The 19,821-nt window shown below is 40.9% G+C and overlaps 2 protein-coding genes across 2 annotated transcripts; one reads left to right on the top strand and one right to left on the bottom strand.

Annotated features, from left to right (window-relative positions):
• The first annotated feature begins 2,450 nt into the window (after positions 1–2,450).
• LOC128365161 (tubulin beta-1 chain) lies at positions 2,451–5,042 on the top strand. Its single transcript, XM_053325816.1, has 4 exons — positions 2,451–2,550; positions 3,444–3,552; positions 3,649–3,759; positions 3,868–5,042. The coding sequence occupies exons 1-4, from the start codon at positions 2,494–2,496 to the stop codon at positions 4,926–4,928; spliced, it is 1,338 nt and encodes a 445-aa protein (XP_053181791.1). The 5' UTR covers positions 2,451–2,493; the 3' UTR covers positions 4,929–5,042.
• A 540-nt stretch (positions 5,043–5,582) lies between these two features.
• On the bottom strand, positions 5,583–7,822 carry bcl2l16 (BCL2 like 16). Its single transcript, XM_053325818.1, has 2 exons — positions 7,215–7,822; positions 5,583–5,833 (listed from the first exon to the last, which is right to left on the bottom strand). Exons 1-2 carry the CDS (start codon positions 7,695–7,697, stop codon positions 5,705–5,707), a joined length of 612 nt encoding a protein of 203 aa, XP_053181793.1. The 5' UTR covers positions 7,698–7,822; the 3' UTR covers positions 5,583–5,704.
• Between the last annotated feature and the right edge of the window lie 11,999 nt (positions 7,823–19,821).

Below are 19,821 nucleotides of genomic sequence, written 5' to 3' on the forward strand. Positions count from 1 at the left end.
GTTCATGGTTTGGGCCTCTTAGTTCCAGTGAAAGGAAATGTTAATGCTACAGCATACAGCCACAGATTGTGTTTGTCCAGCTTCCTGTTTCAATGCCCCGACCACATAACCAGATTCATAAAGAAATAGTGTGAAATGAACTGGAACACTGATCATAAACCATCAGATATGGCTGTAATATTTTGGGCATCTGCATATTTTTTGACTATGTATAAGCAGCATAAGTAGTAAATTGATTCTAAATTAAAACTACATACGCCTGGCTCCATGTAGTCAACTCAAGATCATTTGTGTAGGTTATAAATATTTAAAAATAAAGGAGCTGGTAGGAGATTCGGTGACATTACCTTTGAATCCTGCTCCTTAGCTACGAAGTGCACTGGAGACCTTCTTTTCCTCCTCGCTACATCTGATAATTACACACCAGTTGCTGAAGGGTTCTAATTTATCACCTAACGTCGCTGGATAGTTTCGCCAAATCCTAATGCATGAAATCGGTTACTACAGCGACGAGGCAGCGACGCTAAACACAATCTGCATTACAACTTTTGCCATGCAATTCAGTGACACACCTGAAAACATCAAACTACATATCATAAGGCCCATAGGACTCGAAGCATCACTATAAGCTTGAGATGATCATGCTTGCATCCTGACTCATCCCCTCTGTAACATATCTGCCAGGGAGCACACAGAAGAGGTCTTTGTGTGTCATGTTACAATGCACACACAGTAGAGACTATGTGTGTGACCTACATACAGTATAATGTGATAAGCATAGCAGTGGCGTTCCTGTAAAAGAAATCCAAAAACACAAAGACCCAAGCTGATGAATTTATAACGACACTATTTAGATTTAATGAGAAGCACCGAGTGAATCACTGCTCATTTATTCCCAGAAAGGCTTCACTGGTCTGCACAGGATTTAATCTACATAAAAATGCATGGTATGCATATACACTGCTGTAAAGGCTGGGTAGGTCCATGAAAAGCTTATTTAAAGCCCTGTATTAATGCACAGAAGTCCGCAACGCCCAGTGAGGAAGCCTAATCATCATGGCGACAAGCACCTGGGAGTGATGTTTCTCCCCCTTCTCTCTTTCTTTCTCTCTCTCTCAGTCTTTAGAGATACAGCCGTGGCAACTGCACCCATGCAGGAGAGCTATGGCGTCGCAGCCACATTCTTGCCTGGCATTCAGATTAACTATTAATAAGCTCATCTGCCCTCATTCCACAACACTACTTTACAGCAGGGAGCGCAGTCCACAGCCTTTTTCTCTCCTCCAGACATCCTGTGTCTGAGTCAGCTCCTGTGCATTTTGTTTAATCCTCACAGAGTCTGGATTCTAACATTTCAATTCATACATTATAATCAGATTCATGCACAAATCTGAAAGATGTTCTGGCCGAGATGAAATCTAACACATGAAAAGCTGATATTTAGATCTCTATATTGATTGTATGTTTATCTTTTATAGGAGAATATATTGTAAACTTGCCCTTGATTCTTATCATTAAATCTGGCTTTAACTGCTTCACTGACACACGATCACTACCATTATGTCACATCTATCAGGGCACTGCAGTCTCTTTTTATTGGTTCCCTATGGTGATCTATAGGCCATACTGTTCTGTTCAGTGCATACAATCTAAATGTTCCTCAGATGCATATGTATATATTTATATTGCCATAACACCACAAAAATATGTATTCACTGAGATTCACAGCACATATAGCCTATGTCATTGTTTGTTGTTTCTATCATACACCATCAAGTCTGAGAAAGCAGCTTGTCACTCCAAACAGACTGTACAAAAGCTCATTACTGACCCATGAAAAAGGGAACTAATCTGTGAAATGAGCTGCTGGTGTGTTTGGCTGGAATGAAAAGCTGCACAATCACTGAGGCACATGACTGAAAATCAGTGTTGTAGCCATGTAGCCTACACTCAGGCCAGACGGTCTTGGTGAGGCGGTTTCCGCCGGTGAAATTTCAGCTAAACTGGACTCATTGTACTCAATTAGTCAGCCACGTGGACTGTGGATAACTAGCAGTTAACGAGGACTACTGTCTAATAATTGATCAAAACTAAATAGTTTCAAGTGATCGACGATATAAAATGTTTCATATTCTCTACCACAGACTAACGCCCGGCTGTGACATGCAGAATAAAATCTGTTGTCAGTGTCGCATTTTCTATCCGCCATCATGAGGGAAGTAGGCCAACGTCTGCATATTACAAGACAGTCACACGTTTGAGATGAAAGTGATTGACAGGCGAATTGAGCCAATGGCGAATAAGCATTTGAAATGCGATTGGTCTAAAATTATGTCTGTAAAGGATACTTGCGAGTATGAGCCAATAGGCATTCGAGCTGAGTCGCAGTGGGTGGGTCTTATTATGATATAAAAGAGAGAGCAGAAGCACTGGGCGCGCACATAAAGAAATCCAAAGTCATACATTGGAAGGTCTATTCTACCTCCAGACAAAATGAGGGAAATTGTTCATCTTCAAGCCGGCCAGTGCGGAAACCAGATTGGTGCCAAGGTTAGTAAACCTATTTTGTGTACTTTAACTACTAAATTGAGTTATTTTATCCAGAAATACCGTGTTGTCTGCTCCAGGAGCCGGTGCTTTGTGCCAGTTGGCGTCCTAGAAACCACACCCTAGGAATATCAATGCGCCCTATTTACAAAAAACTGCATTCTAACGTTAAATCTAAACACAATGCGTTTATTGGGGTGTATTAAAGACTATAATATGTCGAGATATAGCCGAATTTAAACAATTTAAGCACATTTTGACATGTTGTAAAATGTAACAGTTGAAATCGTTATACCAGCTCTTGTGCATTGAACACTAGTAGTTAACCGTTAAACGTTAGTGGCAGGATTAACGCTCACTAAAATGAACGATGTGTCTATTGTTCGATGGACTAACGTTACTGCAATGCGAAAAAAGGAAGTGGGGATTGCCGAGAAGGAGGGTGGGGGTGGGGGCAGTAGACTTTATAACCAGTAGACCAAGTAACGTTTAGAGTGACGTCACTGTATGTATAAAACAACATTTTTATTTTCGAAGGAAAATAGTTATGTTTCGTATCGTTGCTGCGGCTCACTGAGGCCTACATGGCGATTCATTCTGAACAGCGCCCGGCTTTTATGTGGAGTGGGCGGTGTTGGCGGTTAGTGACGTAGCAAGCAGATTTCAAACGCATAACCCATGGGTCACAGCCAATAGGGGGTCAGGCCGCGCGCGCCGAAAGAGGCCCGGCGGGAAATTTGATTTGAACAATTATATATATTGTTTGCACATGCATTATAAACACACTAATAAATGCAGCACTTACATAGATTTGATAGATTATCGAGTATTTTTTTTTCTTCAGAGCTTGAAAGCTTACATGTCTGACTTATATATTTTTTTAAATTTTCTTACAGTTTTGGGAGGTGATCAGTGATGAGCATGGCATTGACCCAACTGGTACATACCACGGTGACAGCGACCTGCAGCTGGACAGGATCAATGTCTACTACAATGAAGCCTCAGGTATGTTGAATCAGCTGTAATTTTTAAATTGCATGAACTGAATAGATGTGTTTCTTCTTCCCTCACCTTTGTCTTTAAATTTTTATTTTTAAACAGGAGGAAAATATGTGCCCCGCGCTGTGCTGGTTGATCTGGAGCCAGGCACCATGGACTCTGTGAGGTCTGGACCTTTCGGTCAGGTCTTCAGGCCAGACAACTTCGTTTTCGGTGAGCCTTTCCTCCTTTTGTGCACTTGTCCAAAATATTTCAGCTGTTACCCATGAGCCCCTCCTCCCCTGAGTGCTGCAAAGCTTAATCTCAATTCTTCTCTTACAGGCCAGAGTGGTGCTGGCAACAACTGGGCCAAGGGTCACTACACAGAGGGTGCAGAGCTGGTGGACTCTGTCCTCGATGTGGTGAGGAAGGAGGCAGAGAGCTGCGACTGCCTGCAGGGCTTCCAGCTCACACACTCTCTTGGTGGCGGTACAGGCTCTGGTATGGGCACACTGCTCATCAGCAAAATCCGTGAAGAGTACCCCGACCGTATTATGAACACCTTCAGCGTGGTGCCTTCCCCAAAAGTGTCAGACACAGTCGTTGAGCCCTACAACGCCACACTATCGGTCCACCAGCTCGTAGAAAACACAGATGAAACCTACTGTATCGACAATGAGGCCCTTTATGACATCTGTTTCCGTACCCTCAAACTCACAACCCCCTCATACGGTGACCTAAACCACTTGGTCTCCGCCACCATGAGCGGTGTCACCACCTGCCTCAGGTTCCCCGGACAGCTCAACGCTGACCTGCGTAAGCTGGCCGTAAACATGGTGCCATTCCCCCGTCTGCATTTCTTCATGCCTGGCTTCGCTCCCCTCACAAGCCGAGGCAGCCAGCAGTACAGGTCACTCACTGTGCCAGAGCTCACCCAGCAGATGTTCGACGCCAAGAACATGATGGCCGCCTGCGACCCACGCCACGGCCGTTACCTGACAGTGGCTGCCATCTTCCGTGGCCGCATGTCCATGAAGGAGGTGGACGAGCAGATGCTGAATGTGCAGAACAAGAACAGCAGCTACTTCGTTGAATGGATCCCCAACAACGTCAAGACCGCCGTGTGTGACATTCCTCCCCGTGGCCTCAAGATGGCCGCCACCTTCATCGGCAACAGCACAGCCATCCAGGAGCTGTTCAAGCGCATCTCCGAGCAGTTCACAGCCATGTTCAGGCGCAAAGCTTTCCTCCATTGGTACACCGGCGAGGGCATGGATGAGATGGAGTTCACCGAGGCAGAGAGCAACATGAACGACCTGGTGTCTGAGTACCAGCAGTACCAGGATGCCACCGCAGAGGAGGAGGGAGAGTTTGAGGAGGAGGGCGAGGAGGAGCTGGCCTAAATGTCACTGTTTTACAGAATCCTGCTAAATCTTTGCAGTGAAATGTAACGTTCCAAGTCTTTTCCAGTTTTCAGTGTTCTGTCTGCTGTTCATGTTAATAAAAGGTTCCGCATATTTGAGGCTTGTCTCCCTGGTTTTAATTACCTACTTAATATATTATGACTCAGCATTCATGTATTTAAAGAGGATTAGTCTGCTAAATGTGCTACACTGTACATAAAGTGTAGCTGTGTTAATGAGTTCTTTCCTGAAGTGAAAGTAACTTTACAGCTGCAGATAACAACAATTAGCCTCCATTCAAATGCACTGAGGTTAAACTCCAGTGTGTTTCTTTTCTTTATAGTTTAATAGAGTTGCTTATCTGAAAACACTTGGTCTAATGGCAGTTAACATACCAAAGACATGAGCCTGATCACACCATAGCACTATAATCCTACATGTTGGACTTTGAACACACCTGATAGAGCTCAGTCCAGATTAATTTATAATGCCAGCTCAAAATTCATTTCCTGCTCCACAAACACTATTAGCTTTCACTTTTCTTCCCCAGCATGTGATTAATTTAAATGGCTCCTTACATCACATATTAACATAAGTTTATACATCTGTTAGAACATTAAACAAATGCTACAAATTATATTATTTCCAGCAGTGTATGGGTTACTCACTGATTTATTGGTTTACATATTATATTTGTTTATACAGGTCAGACACTTCAGTATTTAAGTAGCTCTTTGGCAGAGTTTCTGGTTCTGGTCACTAGGTGGCAGTCTTGACTAAGCCATTCTTTTCCATATGAAGTAGGTGAGGATGCTTATGGCCAAAGCCACCAATGTCCAACAGCACACTTTCTTCACCTGGCCCTCCAAGTCCTGTTTCTCTCCAAAGCGTGACACAAAACCATCCTGCCAGAGATATTAAGTAAACCTGATTGTCAAACAGTATTGCATAGTTAGTATTACATATTTTAATAGAGAGAATATGGCACTTTTGGGTGTGTTTTCTATTCTTAATGCATAAAGAGGTCATTAACATATCAGTAAAGTGAACTGGTATTTTGAATTGTTGGTTTCTGTATCTGTATTTTTAAATCAGTGTGTGTTGTGACATGGAAATATGTTCAAATACATTTTCACACTACTGGCTTCATTAAAAAGTCACTAGAGAGCAGTTATTTTACTGCTATCTTGTTTCTAAACTGAATGTATTTCAGCGTATCTACACAGGATGCTGATGTACAACAAAGCTGGACATGGCACAACCAAAACGTTTGGGCTCCGGTTGTTGTAATTTCATTCATTGAAAGTTTGTTTGGAAATATATACTGAAGTTGAAATATTTTTTTAGTTTTAAAGGATGGGTCTTAAAACAACAGTCAGGAGCCCAAAATGAACATCCTGATCATTCCTCCTCCTGTTCATCTCTACATTTTTGTCTCCACTCAAATACAATAGACATCTATCTATCTATCCATCTATCTATCTATCTATCTATCTATCTGTCTATCCATCCATCCATCCATCCATCCATCCATCCATCCATCCATCCATCCATCCATCCATCTATCTATCTATCTATCTATCTATCTATCTATCTATCTATCTATCTATCTATCTATCTATCTATCTATCTATCTATCTATCTATCTATCTATCTATCTATCTATCTATCCATCCATCCATCCATCCATCCATCTATCTATCTATCTATCTATTCTATCTAGGGAATTTGATGTTAAAAAGACTGTAAATGTGTCAGATATCACTTGATGTGACTAACTCACACTGATGAAGCTCAAATAGAAGCTTCTACTTTTAAATGACTGTGTGGACACACTGTGGATTTAGTCCTCCATCACTTCCATTGAAAGCAAATTTGAAGGAGATCTTTTAATAGACCTGCCTGCTGGTTTAAGACACACTTACCAAATTTAAACCAATCCTTTACGTCATCTTGATGCATGATGATCTTCAGACCCTGTGTCAAAATCTAGTGTAAAAATATGTGTATGTTTAATCAATTACCACAAACTGATACACAGGAGACCTGGAGCAGGATGCTATTCCAGAATAATAGTACCAACAGCTTTCTAGGGGTTTGGGTATAATAGGTTCAAATAGGGTTGGCTGCTTTTTAAAGAAGCTGTGTTTTCATGGTGGAGCAGGGTTGTAAAGCTGTGGGTGGGTGGGTTGTACCAATCTATGTTGTATTAAGATCATCTGGATGCCTATATGTTTAAATACACATAATCAGTCCCCATTTTCATTTTCACATATGAGCACTCACCCATCCTCCCTTGTTTTGTATCTCAGGGCAGATGACCCTCTCCACATACGCCCCCACGCACTCCTTCAGCCGGGGCAGGACCTCCTCCATGCCCCTCTCGTGGCAGTGCAGGGCCATCTGGCCAGCCAGAACGTACACCGATAGCACGGCACTCCAAGCCAGGTCCCTACGCCGCCCCCCTGTGACCGGAGGGAAGAAGTGCTCATCCAGGAGGTTCATTAGCATGGGGCAGGCCGTGTTCTCCGTCACATCCTGGAAAACGCGAGGCCAGCGCCTGAAGAAGATGGGGAAGCGGGTGAGGAGCTCGTCTCCAGCGTGGCGCAGAGCTGCAGTGCAGGCTGTAGGGGCAGGACCCATGGTGCCATCTGCCCCCCCTGTGGTTACATAGTCTATGTAGTCATGAGCCATCAGGAAAGCCTCTCTCACCAGTGGGTCAGGACTGTTCAAGCCAAGGCTGGCCTCTGGCACCTCAGACTGACACATGGCCCCCTCTGACAGCCACTTCACTAATCACCAAGCTGTATTCTCATCAGGAAACAGATGACAGCTGCATTGCCAAGCAGCATAACCATTCTCTAAGTCACATCAAGCTGTCACAGTGGCTCCAGGATGCTGTTAATATTCACATTTTTAAAAATTCACATTAGTATAGAAGAGTAGGAAATAAACACACATACTGCAGTGTCATCTCATATGAGGAAATAAAGCATTTAGCACTCACCTCCTCTTCACTGAAACACACAGGTAACACACACATACACTGAAATAAAAGACACAATCAGCAGGTGAAACAGCGTTAGGGAGTCCAGAGGAGTGTGTCTGTTTGTGTGCGTGTGTGTGTGTGTGTGTGTGTGTGTTGTAGTCAGAGTGGGTCACCCAGTCCCCCCTCACAGGCTAAATATAGAGCCCTTGTTGGAAACTGACACTGATCTCCAACCTCACATGCACAATCATAGCCGTGCTGTCACACATCTCCATTCCAACACGAGCAGCAGGGCCAGGGCTAAATTCAGAGGCAGCAGACAGAGGAGGAGCAGGTTAGCTTAAAAAGAAAATAATAATAATCAGAGGTGATTGTACACTGCTGATGGCTTACAGCTGTCAGCAAGACACTAACATTACACACACAATCAGGAACATGGTAAACCTTTTCTCATGTCTCAGTTTTAAAACCTTATTTTAGGTTTCATTTCATGTATCTATGCCAAATGTTTTTTCCCTCATATTGGAAGTGAGTACTTTCACAATGATTGACTAAATAAATAAATAAATAATGGATTTTGCACATTTGACTTCATTTATCCTGCTTAAAAAATATTCAGTCATAGTATCTGATGAGTTTATAGTCTTACTTGGAATAATGTGGAGAATGTTTGTATTATGTGAGGGCTCAAATTTGAATATGATTTGAATATTGAAATGATCATTCACCTACATCATGATATTACTTTGTATTCCCAGGAACACTGCACACTTGTATATAGTATCAGGAATGTATCTATATTGTAGATTTATATAAATGAAGATTAGTTTGCACAGAGACAGTTTTTTTGATCACTTTCACTATTACGCAGCCACTGTTGTGTCAGTTTTTGAATTTCTCCCTAGGGTGATCAATAAATATACCTTACCTTAGTTCTAGCAGTATAGTCAACATTGTTGACAGTGAACATTTTCAGTAGCAATACAGTCTGACAAAAAATAGTCCCTGTTTAAAGAGACTCTTTCTTCAGCTAAAAGCCTTTCTAATGAAAACTGTTCACAGTGACTGAATGGGTGGAATAAAGTCACATGACTACCCATCTTGGTAGAAAACCCCATTGGCTGGTACATGTATGGATGCACATAATTGTTTTTTTGTTTTGTTTTTTTACCTACCCCATTTTAAAGACTGCCAGTCCAAACGTGTTGGTCTAACAATGAAGTCGTTCTATACTACTAATAATACTTTGAACTCGTCTCTTATCAATTACATTAATTACATTACATTCAGCTTTTTTATACTCTATGGATTAGTAGGGTACTTCTTTTTTTACACTTACATTCTAGTACTTTTTAAAATCCAGACTTTTCAACTTCTTTGACTAGACCAAAGCCATCGATCCCATAAAGGACACATTCACCATTTTTAAATACCCCATGTAATATACCCATGTATGCACAGGGCCTTAAGACAGTGCATCAAGTTTACATTCAAGGTTTAAAAGTGACAAGTGTGTCAGGAGTCCATATGAACAGTGTTTTTCTCACTGCAATCATTCTTCCTTTTCATACCTTCCTGGCTGTTAAAAAACAAACAAATCTAGAGACCTGTCAAAAATAAAACCCAAACTCCCTGCATGGATCAGTATGAGCAGAGGGAGGTGAGACAGTATGCAGTACTTATTTAGGTGTGTGACCTTTTGAATTGCAGCTAGACTTGAATTTCACCACATGGGAGCAGTGGTGTATCACTGGAGACACGCTACTCTGCGCTAGTGTGCATGTGTGTGTATGTGTGTGTGTGTGTGGAATCTGATAGGTCTCCTTTGGATTTGAGCACATAACCGCTTGTTTACAATGAACTTTTAAAAGAAAGCTGTTGCACATGCAGGCCCATTTAAGTCTCCTCCCCCTGGATATCAGCAATCTCACCAAAAAAAACCCAAACATATACATATATATATATATATATATATATATATATATATATAAAGCCAGTGTAATGACATTCAGGTAAATGCATTTAAAATGTGGATAACACGTGTGTGAGATCTCTCCTGTGGACCAACATTAAGGCATGCATGGCTAAACATACATTGTCCTTTAAGTGTTTCCTCTCCTTTTATGAAATGGCTTTATGCGTCACATGGGGATCAATCAAACGCTCTGTGCATGGCATTTATGTTGGTTGTTAATATACTGATTTATTAGACGAGTGAAAAGACATGATCAAGTGGTACCATTAGCGGCTCTGTGTTCTCTGGCCATCTGGCGCACCATACATTGTGAATGCGCGCGGGAGGGAAGATAAGGCTAACCATCCAGAAAGAACCCTAACCCCCCCCCTCCTCCTCCCTCCTCCTCCTCCCTTCTGCACACACACACACTACTTTAGATGAACTATCAGAGTGAGTGTGTATAAATGGCTACCTAGTTGTTCCTCATTGCTGAGCCAGGGAACAGGGGAAGTGACATGGTTGATAGAGACTCCTATCAGGCCTCTCATATGTTCATGTTGCAACATGTGCAAGTTAGGGCGGGGAGGGGGGGGGGGGGGGGGGGGTTGCTTCCTGTCTCCAGTAGAGAGGGTTTTTTTTAATGTGCAGGGGAGAGAGAGAGAGAGGAAGGTGCAACATTAAGAGGAAACTTGCACTAACACACTGTTGCACTGATGTTTTTGTTTTTGTCACTAAAAATTGTTTAGAAATCATTCGGCGATGACATCACACAGCCAGATTAACCTGCTTTGGGGGGGGGGGGGGGGGGGGTTCGTGGCGAGGGATTTGTTGTTGTAACCCTGTTGACCCCCACTGTTCATGCCAGCTTTACCCCCCACCCCACCCCACACACACACACACACACACACACCTCCTGGACTCCAACCAGTAATCTGAACCGATTATTTATAAATTAGCTGCCTCACTAAAAAAGTTCAACCTTTAACTAAGTCATTTACATCATACTTCATTCCTGCAGTGTGATATTGTTCCATGTAGTCATATTTTAGATCAGGGGGGTCAAACTCATTTTAGTTCAAGGGCCACATACAGCTCAATTTGATCTCAAGGGGGCCAAACCAGTAAAACCATTGTATAAATAATATATAATATATGTTATAACTTAACTGTTATAATAAACCATCTACTTACAAAACAGATGCTGAGACAGAAGCTGCTGATTGATGTTTAATATATGAATGATTTAAATATGATCACAACATGTATTCAGTGTTCTTTCAGAGAACTGTATTCTGTTCTCTGGACCCACACTTGGACCCTTAGGGCCCCTTGGTGGGCCGGTTCTGGCTCATAGGCTATATACTTCACAGCCTTGGTCTGGAGCCAGTTCATTCATCTAAATCTAATAAACTGACAGAAAATTAATTAATAAACAATTAATAAAAATGCAAAAAGGTTCAAGTTTTAAACAGCTGGTCAGATACAACACAGTCAATATGTTTTCATTGGCACTGGGGAATTTTGAATTTTTACTTTTTTTTTTACTATTATCTTACATTTAACATATTAAATAATTGATGATTAATCAATAATGAACATAATATTTAGCTGCTGCCCCCACAGTACTGCTATGATGAAATGGCTCATGTCTCAGCCATGGCCGGACCCGGAGCCCAGGGGCCCGCGAGCAGAATGAGGCTCTACAGAAATACAACACAAGGCTTGACTCATTGTCTTAATGATGTTGTTAGGAACTTGTATGTCCAAAACAAAATCAAACAAGGCCTTATCCAATCAGAATAAAATATAAGTTGTTTGGGGGACATGAGCTTCAGTGCCTATAGGGGCCCCTGGCAGTACTAATGCACGGTTGGTCCCTGCAAGTTCCTTTAAAAAAAAGGGGGAAAAAGGACAATTAATTAAATTTTAACCAGCTGATATGGAGAGCTTTTGGGGTCCCTGAGAGTCCGGGGGGCCTCGCCTCACCCGTGCCTTCAGTTGATTTGTATATTTACAAGTTGTATTTTCAGCTCTGCTCCTGCTCCTGGTTAATCTGATATATTTTCTTCTCATGCTTTAGTTCAAATTCACCAGAGGGAAAAAGTAAATCAATTAGAAAGTATTATCAACAATAAAAAAAAAAAAACAACAGCGTAGGTTTTAACCTTGAGTCACAGGATAAGAGTTTCTCCCAACAAAGAATGAGTTGATAAGGGCCACAAAAAAAGAGGGCCTGTATGGGTGGATACTATTATAATGGTGCGGACCCCCCCCCGCTTCCATTTCTGTCATTTTCATCCCTGCTGAGGTGTTTTTGTCAGTGTGTATGTGTGAGTGTGTGTGGTGTGTCCTGAAGCATACACACACACACAAAGTATCTGCTATAATTTAATCCAAAGCGTTACAAAACGTACCCCTCTCTGCTAATAGAGGAACACAATGCAAATGGAAGAGTTGCAGAGGAGTTTTTTTAACTGAGCAGTGATGAGCGAGATGAAGCACGAAGCAAATTTAACCACTTTGCAAAGTAGAAATGGAACAATGTGGCAAATGCACGTGTGTGTGTATGTGTGTGTATGTGTGTGTGAGGCGTGTGTGTGTTTTTTGCCTGTTATCTATCAGCAGCATAAGAGTATCTCTCTCTCGCTCTCAGGAAGTAGCTTATCAACATCTACACAGAAGTTGAAAATGCACTTTGAAGTTCCAACCCATTGAAAAAAAAAGAAGAAGAAGAAGAAGGAAAAAAAAAGATATGGCTCCAATAAAAGCATGCAAGGTGACAGAGGAAGGTTGAACGAGGCAGACAGATGAAAAAAAAAAAGCACCGACCTCCTCCCCGCTTCCTCCCCTGCCAACCTCTCTGTCAAACAATCGCGATCTCCACGCCTCTTTGTTCAGGACTCCCATCAGCCTCTCAGTGGGAGGTGTGGTCAGAAAAAGGAGGAAATTGCTCTGAATTTGCAGGTAATTGAAAACACCTATATCCCCCTGTGTCTCCATCTCTACCTGCTTTAAAAACCTCTACACCCCATTTTCCCTACGCCCACCTTAATGCACTCCTAATGGCACCCCTTCCTCCATCCTGTCCTCCATCTCCCACAGGACTGAATTGATGCAAACGATCGCTCGCCCAATTGCTGTCTGGAAGGAGAGGTGACCCACTTGTGTTGAATTTTTTTCAGCTCCACCTTCTCCCAATTGTAGGTATTGATGCCCCGCCATTGTTTCCCCCCCTACCCAGGGGGTGGAGTGGTTTGTGGGAAAATTGGGGGACCCCTCAGGTGTTTGATGGCTTTTATCGATTTGCACCAGACTCTCCCAGCTCCCATTTACCCTCTGCTACAAGCTTTTTTAGAAAGCGGCTGTATATCTGCAGAGGTGGCAATTGTTAAGCGGTATTATTCTGTTCTACTGATGCATAAGCACTTCTTTTTTTTTGCCCTGTGTGTGGTTGATCAATGCGGACGTTCTGTTTCTGCATCTCAAATTAAACCTGCTCTACTTTCAAATGTCTCATTAATTGCAGCGTCTGTTCTCTGTGTTCTTTTCCAGGTTCTTCAAACAACATCCAGGAGGTAAAGGTATATTTTAAGAACACTAAAATCTTGACCTTTTTCCACTTTAATTTAAGGTGTGTACAATCAGATTTTGGAATATAAAGTTTAAGCTGCTGAGGCGTTGCATTTAATTACGTCTGGAAAAGGAATATCATCTAGTTAATACATAAAAATGTTAAATGTAGATTCATTTTTTTTAAAAGTGAATGTTTTAATTTTGCTATGAAGACAGCTGTTTAAAGCTAAAACATGCACAGAACAGTCGTTTATAATAAGAAAACATTAATAATTGACCAGTCAATAATATTTTGTTTATTTAACGCAAATTTACCGTAATATACTGTATATATCAGCACAGCTGATTTTTTCACAAATCTACAAATAACTAAATAAACACAAGGCTCATGTAAATCCATATTATTGTCATATATACTTGTTGCATCTAATCTCCACTACATTTCTATTGATGCTCTCGTTACTCACTTCTTACGTCAGCTGATGATTTTTTTTTTTTTTTTGCAAAATTCTGAGAAAAAAAACTGTCTCTGCTGATTTGCGTATTTGTCTTAGTTGTATTGCCGTACCTGTACTACGTTATGCCATACGAAGACATGGAGGAAGAAACTGGAGAAAGCAGCCAAGGCCTTATATCAAACCTATGTTTGAGATTTTTGTCACAGAAACTGATTGGTTTCAGTTTAAATGTTTGTTGTGCTTACCGCAAGCAAATGATATCACGGCCTACAAACCGTCTTCCAACCTGAAAAAGTATGTCGCGGTAAAGTAGCTGCTAACGTTAGCTAGCTTAATGTTTGTTAAATTGCAGATCAACATTTTAATTATAGTATTTGTATGTGCTTTAGTATCATAGTTGCCATTTTTAAACGGTTTAAAAATATGGTATCTGTTGCAGTGCAGTTGAATGATGAAGTTGACTTTCTGTTCATGTTTTTATACAACTCATATCAAAGAGTCCAAGGTAGAGGTTAGCTGTGTTGAAATGTAACTACTGTACAATAGAAGAAGTTTCATTTGTTGATGAATACTTTTACTTAAGTAATATTTTGACTAAGTTACTTTTACTTGTATTGGAGTAATATTTGACAAGGAGTATCTGTACTTTTACTCAAGTAGTGAAGTTGTGTACTCTGTCCACCTCTGACAACAGCAAATGTTACATCAGTGATATTCAGCTTAGCATTGACCGCAACTTGTAAGTGCACCTTTGCCTTCAGAAACATCCTGTATAACTGAAACTTTTACCACAATAACAGATGAAAGGATACGTAATGCTGCAAGTTAAAGGCAGTGATCCTATCAGTGGAGCTTCATAAATAAAAACAGCAGTGAAGCATTTACAGAGCATTTTTTACATGAAGCTCTAATGTCCATACACAATGTCTTTGTTCTAGTTTGGTCTGTCCATCACAGATGCAAATGTGAGTACTACATTGACTTATTGTGTCTAATTTGATGCAAATGAACCCTGAGATGGGCATTGATCTGAGTCATTATCGCTATGATATGATCTAGTCAGCTGTGTTGAACGATAATTTGAACTCCAAAGTCCACTTAATAGTTTTTTTACAGAAGTTTCAACCACATCTCATGGTCTTCATCAGCAAATGGAACTGGCAAAGGTGTCATCACATGACCTAAAGTATGGTTGAAAGCTCAGAAAGCATTTGTAGATTGACCTTTGACATTATCATACTAAACTTCCATGCTCCATTTCTTATTTTTAGGTGTGTTTAAAAAAGCTCGCCACTGATTTATTATTTTATTAACACTGACAGACTCACAACTGTTTAAAAAAAGGATCAAAATCTATGTAGCAAATGCAGAGATATCATCTAATGTTACTCCATATTCACCTTTTCCTTGTCAATACCTGGTGCCTGCATTACCCAGAATGCAACTTGACTTAATTAGCTTGAAAGTTCAGATTCAGATGTGTTAAAGTAGTAGTAGAATGAAGTAGAAACAGCTGATGTAGCGTCCAGTAGAGATGAGGAACAGCTACAGGTCTGCTAACTTCACTTCTTTCTAACTCCACACTGTAGACAATTAACATCAAAATACTGTAACATCATGACATCAAAAAACTGTGAATGGATCATTGTTATTTTACAGAAATATTTTGTAAAATATTGAACCAAACACAACTGTTGGAAAAAGACTAAGAAAAACATATTCCTTTGTAGAAATGACCTATTAGTAGTTTAAACGCAGAACAACTGTAATACAAAAAACAATACAATGCAGTTTAAATGACATTATTAACATTATTATATTATATATTATAACATTATTTGTCAGGTAGATTTTGATTAAGCAACAACTGAATGTAAATCTTACTGGAGGAACTGGTTTAGTAGCATAATGCTCATGCTAAATAGTGAATTTACTGATTAAAATTACTGTTAAATTTACAGGTTTGTACTTTTTAGAGGATTATTCTGGCAACCACCGCTGCCAGTTTATTCCTGTAAAAACAACAGGATTTGTTTTACAGTGCACATTTGTAGTCTTTAGACCCAACTGACGCTGACTCAAGCGACATCACATGAGGCAGTTCATCAGATTTAACACAGCTCCCTTGGAGAGACAGAAAGCTTTATATTTCTCTCTTTCACACATGTAGCAGTACTCTTCAGCATCTGGAAACACACACTGATGTGTAAAATTGGTGGAATTCTCCTTTTCAAAAAATCTTTCATTCAGATTAGGTAGATTTTCTGGGTGGACTCTATCATAAAGACCTCTGCATCCAGAAATACTACCTTAACTAGTGAACACTACTTCGAATTCTGACTTGCCTCTCCTTCACTTTTCCTCATCAGCAGCAGTCACACTTTCTAACTTCATCATATCTCAAACATGAGCAGCAGTAGCCACGCAGCCGAAAGACACAAAAGCGTGCCACTTACAGAAGCTCAAACTTCAAAATCCATTGAAAAGAAGATGTCGATGTCGGAGTAGCAGACGCTCCGATTGATCTTTGGGACGTGCCGAGCAAGACTGCAGTAATGAGCGCTTAGCACCAAACACTGAGACAAAGGAGGGAGAGGGGAAGAAAAAAAAGACAAAATAACAAGGAGCTTGCAGATTACCACTTTAACAACCTATTGAGATGTAGAACAATCAGCAGCAGCATGATCCAATTGGAGTGTACAGAAATAGAGTTTTTAGAGGCTGTTGTGTTCATTGTTGTGAAGGAGAGGAGAGGTGAGAATTGACTCTCCGGTGCAGAGAGCAGACTCTCCATGCCAATAACCACCTCTTCATCTGCACCCCTTTGACACCCGCGTTCACCCACTGGAATATATATCGCTTTCAAAAAGCATGCTGCCTGCTCTCCAAATATTTAATTTTCAACTTGAGGTGTACCTCTTGTTTATATAACAAAAGCCTCCTCTCAATTAGAGCACACGGGGGTGGGAGGAAGCGAGGGTGCATATCTGTACACCCATCCCACCCAACCCCCCCACCAACCACCACCACCACTCCCGCTCTCTCTCTCTCTCTCTCTCCCCTCCCTTCTTCCTCTTCTCTCGCTCTCGAACACTCATTTATGAACAATCATACACACACGCGCGAGCACAGAAGCACATGGACACACACACACTCTCTCTCTCTCTCTCTCTCTCTTGCTCTGCTTCTCACACACTCTTCCTCTTTCTCTTTTTCTCTTCCTACATAGCTGTTTTGGAGATAATGAGATTAAAAATCTATTTTTGTCAGTCGGTTACCTGCAAGAGATGCTTTAGTGGAGACATTCCGCAACACCATGCCTGTCACATTTACACAGTTGTTAGTTGTTAGTTAGGCTTAAGCCAGGCTCAGACTACAGGAGTTTTGGGCCAATTCACCCCTGCCAACAATCGGACGAGAAATGTGGTCTGAAACCTTGGCTGGAATCGATGTTTGGCCTAGATTATCTGGTAAAAGATGGTAAATGGTAAATGGACTGTACTTATAGAGCACTTTTCTGACCACTCAAAGTGCTTTTACACTACATGTCACATTCATCCATTCACACACACATTTATATATGGCGTAGGGTTTCCACACAGGGTGCCAACCTGCTCATCAGGAGGGAGCTAACATTCACACACGGTTGGTGCAGCCATCAGGAGCAATTTGGGGTTAAGTATCTTGCCCAAGGACACATCGACATGTGGACTGGTGGAGGCGGGAATCGAACTGCCGATCTAACGATGTATCCTTTCCATGCTTCTCTTCTGCCTGTACACCAACAACTGCACCTCCAGTCATCAGTCAGTAAAGCCAGCACACACTCTTTGGGCTCATCCCTGCAGATAAGACCGTCAAAAGGTAGGACATTGACCACCTAGTGACTTGGTGTGGACTTGGAGCTTAAATGTTCTAAAGACAGTGGAGATGGTTGTGGATTTTAGAAGGAACCCTCTGTGATTCCCTGGTCGACACTGTGGAGTCCTCCAACCTTCTGAGAACCACCATCAGTCAGGATCTCAAGTAGGAGCAGAACATTGGCGGCCTCATCCAAGAAGGCTCAGCAGAGGATGTACTTCCTGCAGCCCCTGAAGAATTTCAACCTGCTAAAGTCAACGATGGTGCAAACTGACCTCATCAACAAGGCCCAGGACCCCCACTTTGACATGACACATTATATTAACACCAAAACCCTGCATGGTGCATTACATTAACACAGCTATTACTTGATATTATGAATTATGCATACTGCATACACTCTTTACTCCTGGTCAATAGCCTGTACATTCATCCCATTCTTCTCTATTTAATATGTATTATTCAAGATTTCAATCAGTAGCTGCTCCTCTCACCATAATGTATTTTACAGTTTTTATATTTTAGATGTTACATTTTTCTTCTATTGTGAATTCTTTTTTGAATTTTTTTATCTTATTTAGGAGCTCTGATTTTTGTGTATTTGTTATGAATGTATATCTTTGACTTCTATGTGCAATAATGTAATCTGATCATCTACTTGGCAACACAGCTAATTCTGATTTTGATATGTGAAAGGTTTAAAAATGCAGAACTGTCATTTCATGTGTCCATGTTTGATATTTAGGACTTCAAATCTGGATGATTAGCCACTACTTTTCGAGTAGGACCACAACATCCAGTGAGAGACATAAGTCTACAAGTAATGAGAGCACTTTTGAAATGGTAACTGTAAAGAAGCGATAACAAACTGTTGTACGGGTCCTAGATGGAGGAAAGGCTTGTCAATATGTGGAAAGAACACAACTGCCAATATAACGTGTCCACCAAGACATTTCACAACAAAGAGAGGAATGAAATCATGTGGTATATGTTTGAGTTTCGAGAGAACATATATGAAATGTCACCATATACATGTGATGCAAGACTATTTCAAAATTGGTTTGGATTTTAAAACTCCTGTGGTCTGAGCCCAGCTTTATCTCACTCAACCAGCTATGCAGCTCATGGTTAAGATGATGTAAGTGAGGAGCACAGCAAAACTGTAATTTTGTGATGTTCATGTAAGTAGGTTAGATATTTAGACATAAAGAAGGTGGAACAGGATGGAAACAGAAAAACACTGATGCAAAACACTCTCGTCCAATCACTGAAACACATCCAATATATGAACTAGGTTGTTACTGAACCCTTTCTCTTCATCATTTTTAATCCAACAGAGCATAATAATAATACACTTTATATAGTACTCTTCTTAACAAAATCACAAAGTGCTTAACAAAACGAAAAAGGAAATCATAAAACAGAGGGGAATAAAATGAAATCTGAACTGCCAAATGTGGGAAATAAATATGTGTTCTGATATGAGTTTATGAGTTTGACATATCACAGAAAAGTGTGTTGTTAACCACCCTGCCAAATTTGAATGATTAAGAAAATCGCCAAATATATGAAATTAGGCTTCAAAGTTGTGTCAAAATCAGCCTCTTTCTCTGCTCCCAAACGCTGTGGGCGTGTTCGCTGAAACCCCGCCCTCTACCAAGTGTCACCTGTCAATCAAAGTCACTACCTCTACCCAAAACATGGACGCTATGTCTGAGAGCTTTTTGCGGCTAACTCTGTGGCTAACTCAGCTCCTAGCTCGGCGGCTAGCTCAGCTAACTGGCTAACTGTAGAATGTAGTAGTAGTGTGTGCTGACTGCAGCTGCAGGAGCGGGTTTATGATTTTCAGACCTGCCCACTAAATCCTGAACACAGAAATCTTGAAACACAGTTTGTGAAGCCTAGCTCCACAATTCAAATCTAAACTGTTGAAATGCTTTTTACACCTTTTTTAGAAATACATTTATGACCTATTTAATGTGTTTAGAAGAAAATGTCTGAATTCACTTTACACAGTCTTTAACAAGTGTAGCAGTAGGTTCATATCTCTTATTT

The sequence above is a fragment of the Scomber japonicus genome, chromosome 9 (genome assembly GCF_027409825.1).
Source record: "Scomber japonicus isolate fScoJap1 chromosome 9, fScoJap1.pri, whole genome shotgun sequence".
NCBI lineage: Eukaryota > Metazoa > Chordata > Actinopteri > Scombriformes > Scombridae > Scomber > Scomber japonicus.

Excerpts from the sequence above, each read along its gene's own strand:
- LOC128365161 (XM_053325816.1), top strand. The coding sequence starts at position 2,494 with ATGAGGGAAATTGTTCATCTTCAAGCCGGCCAGTGCGGAAACCAGATT. Across the intron at positions 2,551-3,443 it reads GAAACCAGATTGGTGCCAAG|TTTTGGGAGGTGATCAGTGA; the intron begins GTTAGTAAACCT and ends ATTTTCTTACAG. Across the intron at positions 3,553-3,648 it reads CTACTACAATGAAGCCTCAG|GAGGAAAATATGTGCCCCGC; the intron begins GTATGTTGAATC and ends ATTTTTAAACAG.
- bcl2l16 (XM_053325818.1), bottom strand. The coding sequence starts at position 7,697 with ATGTGTCAGTCTGAGGTGCCAGAGGCCAGCCTTGGCTTGAACAGTCCT. Across the intron at positions 5,834-7,214 it reads TACAAAACAAGGGAGGATGG|GATGGTTTTGTGTCACGCTT; the intron begins GTGAGTGCTCAT and ends TATCTCTGGCAG.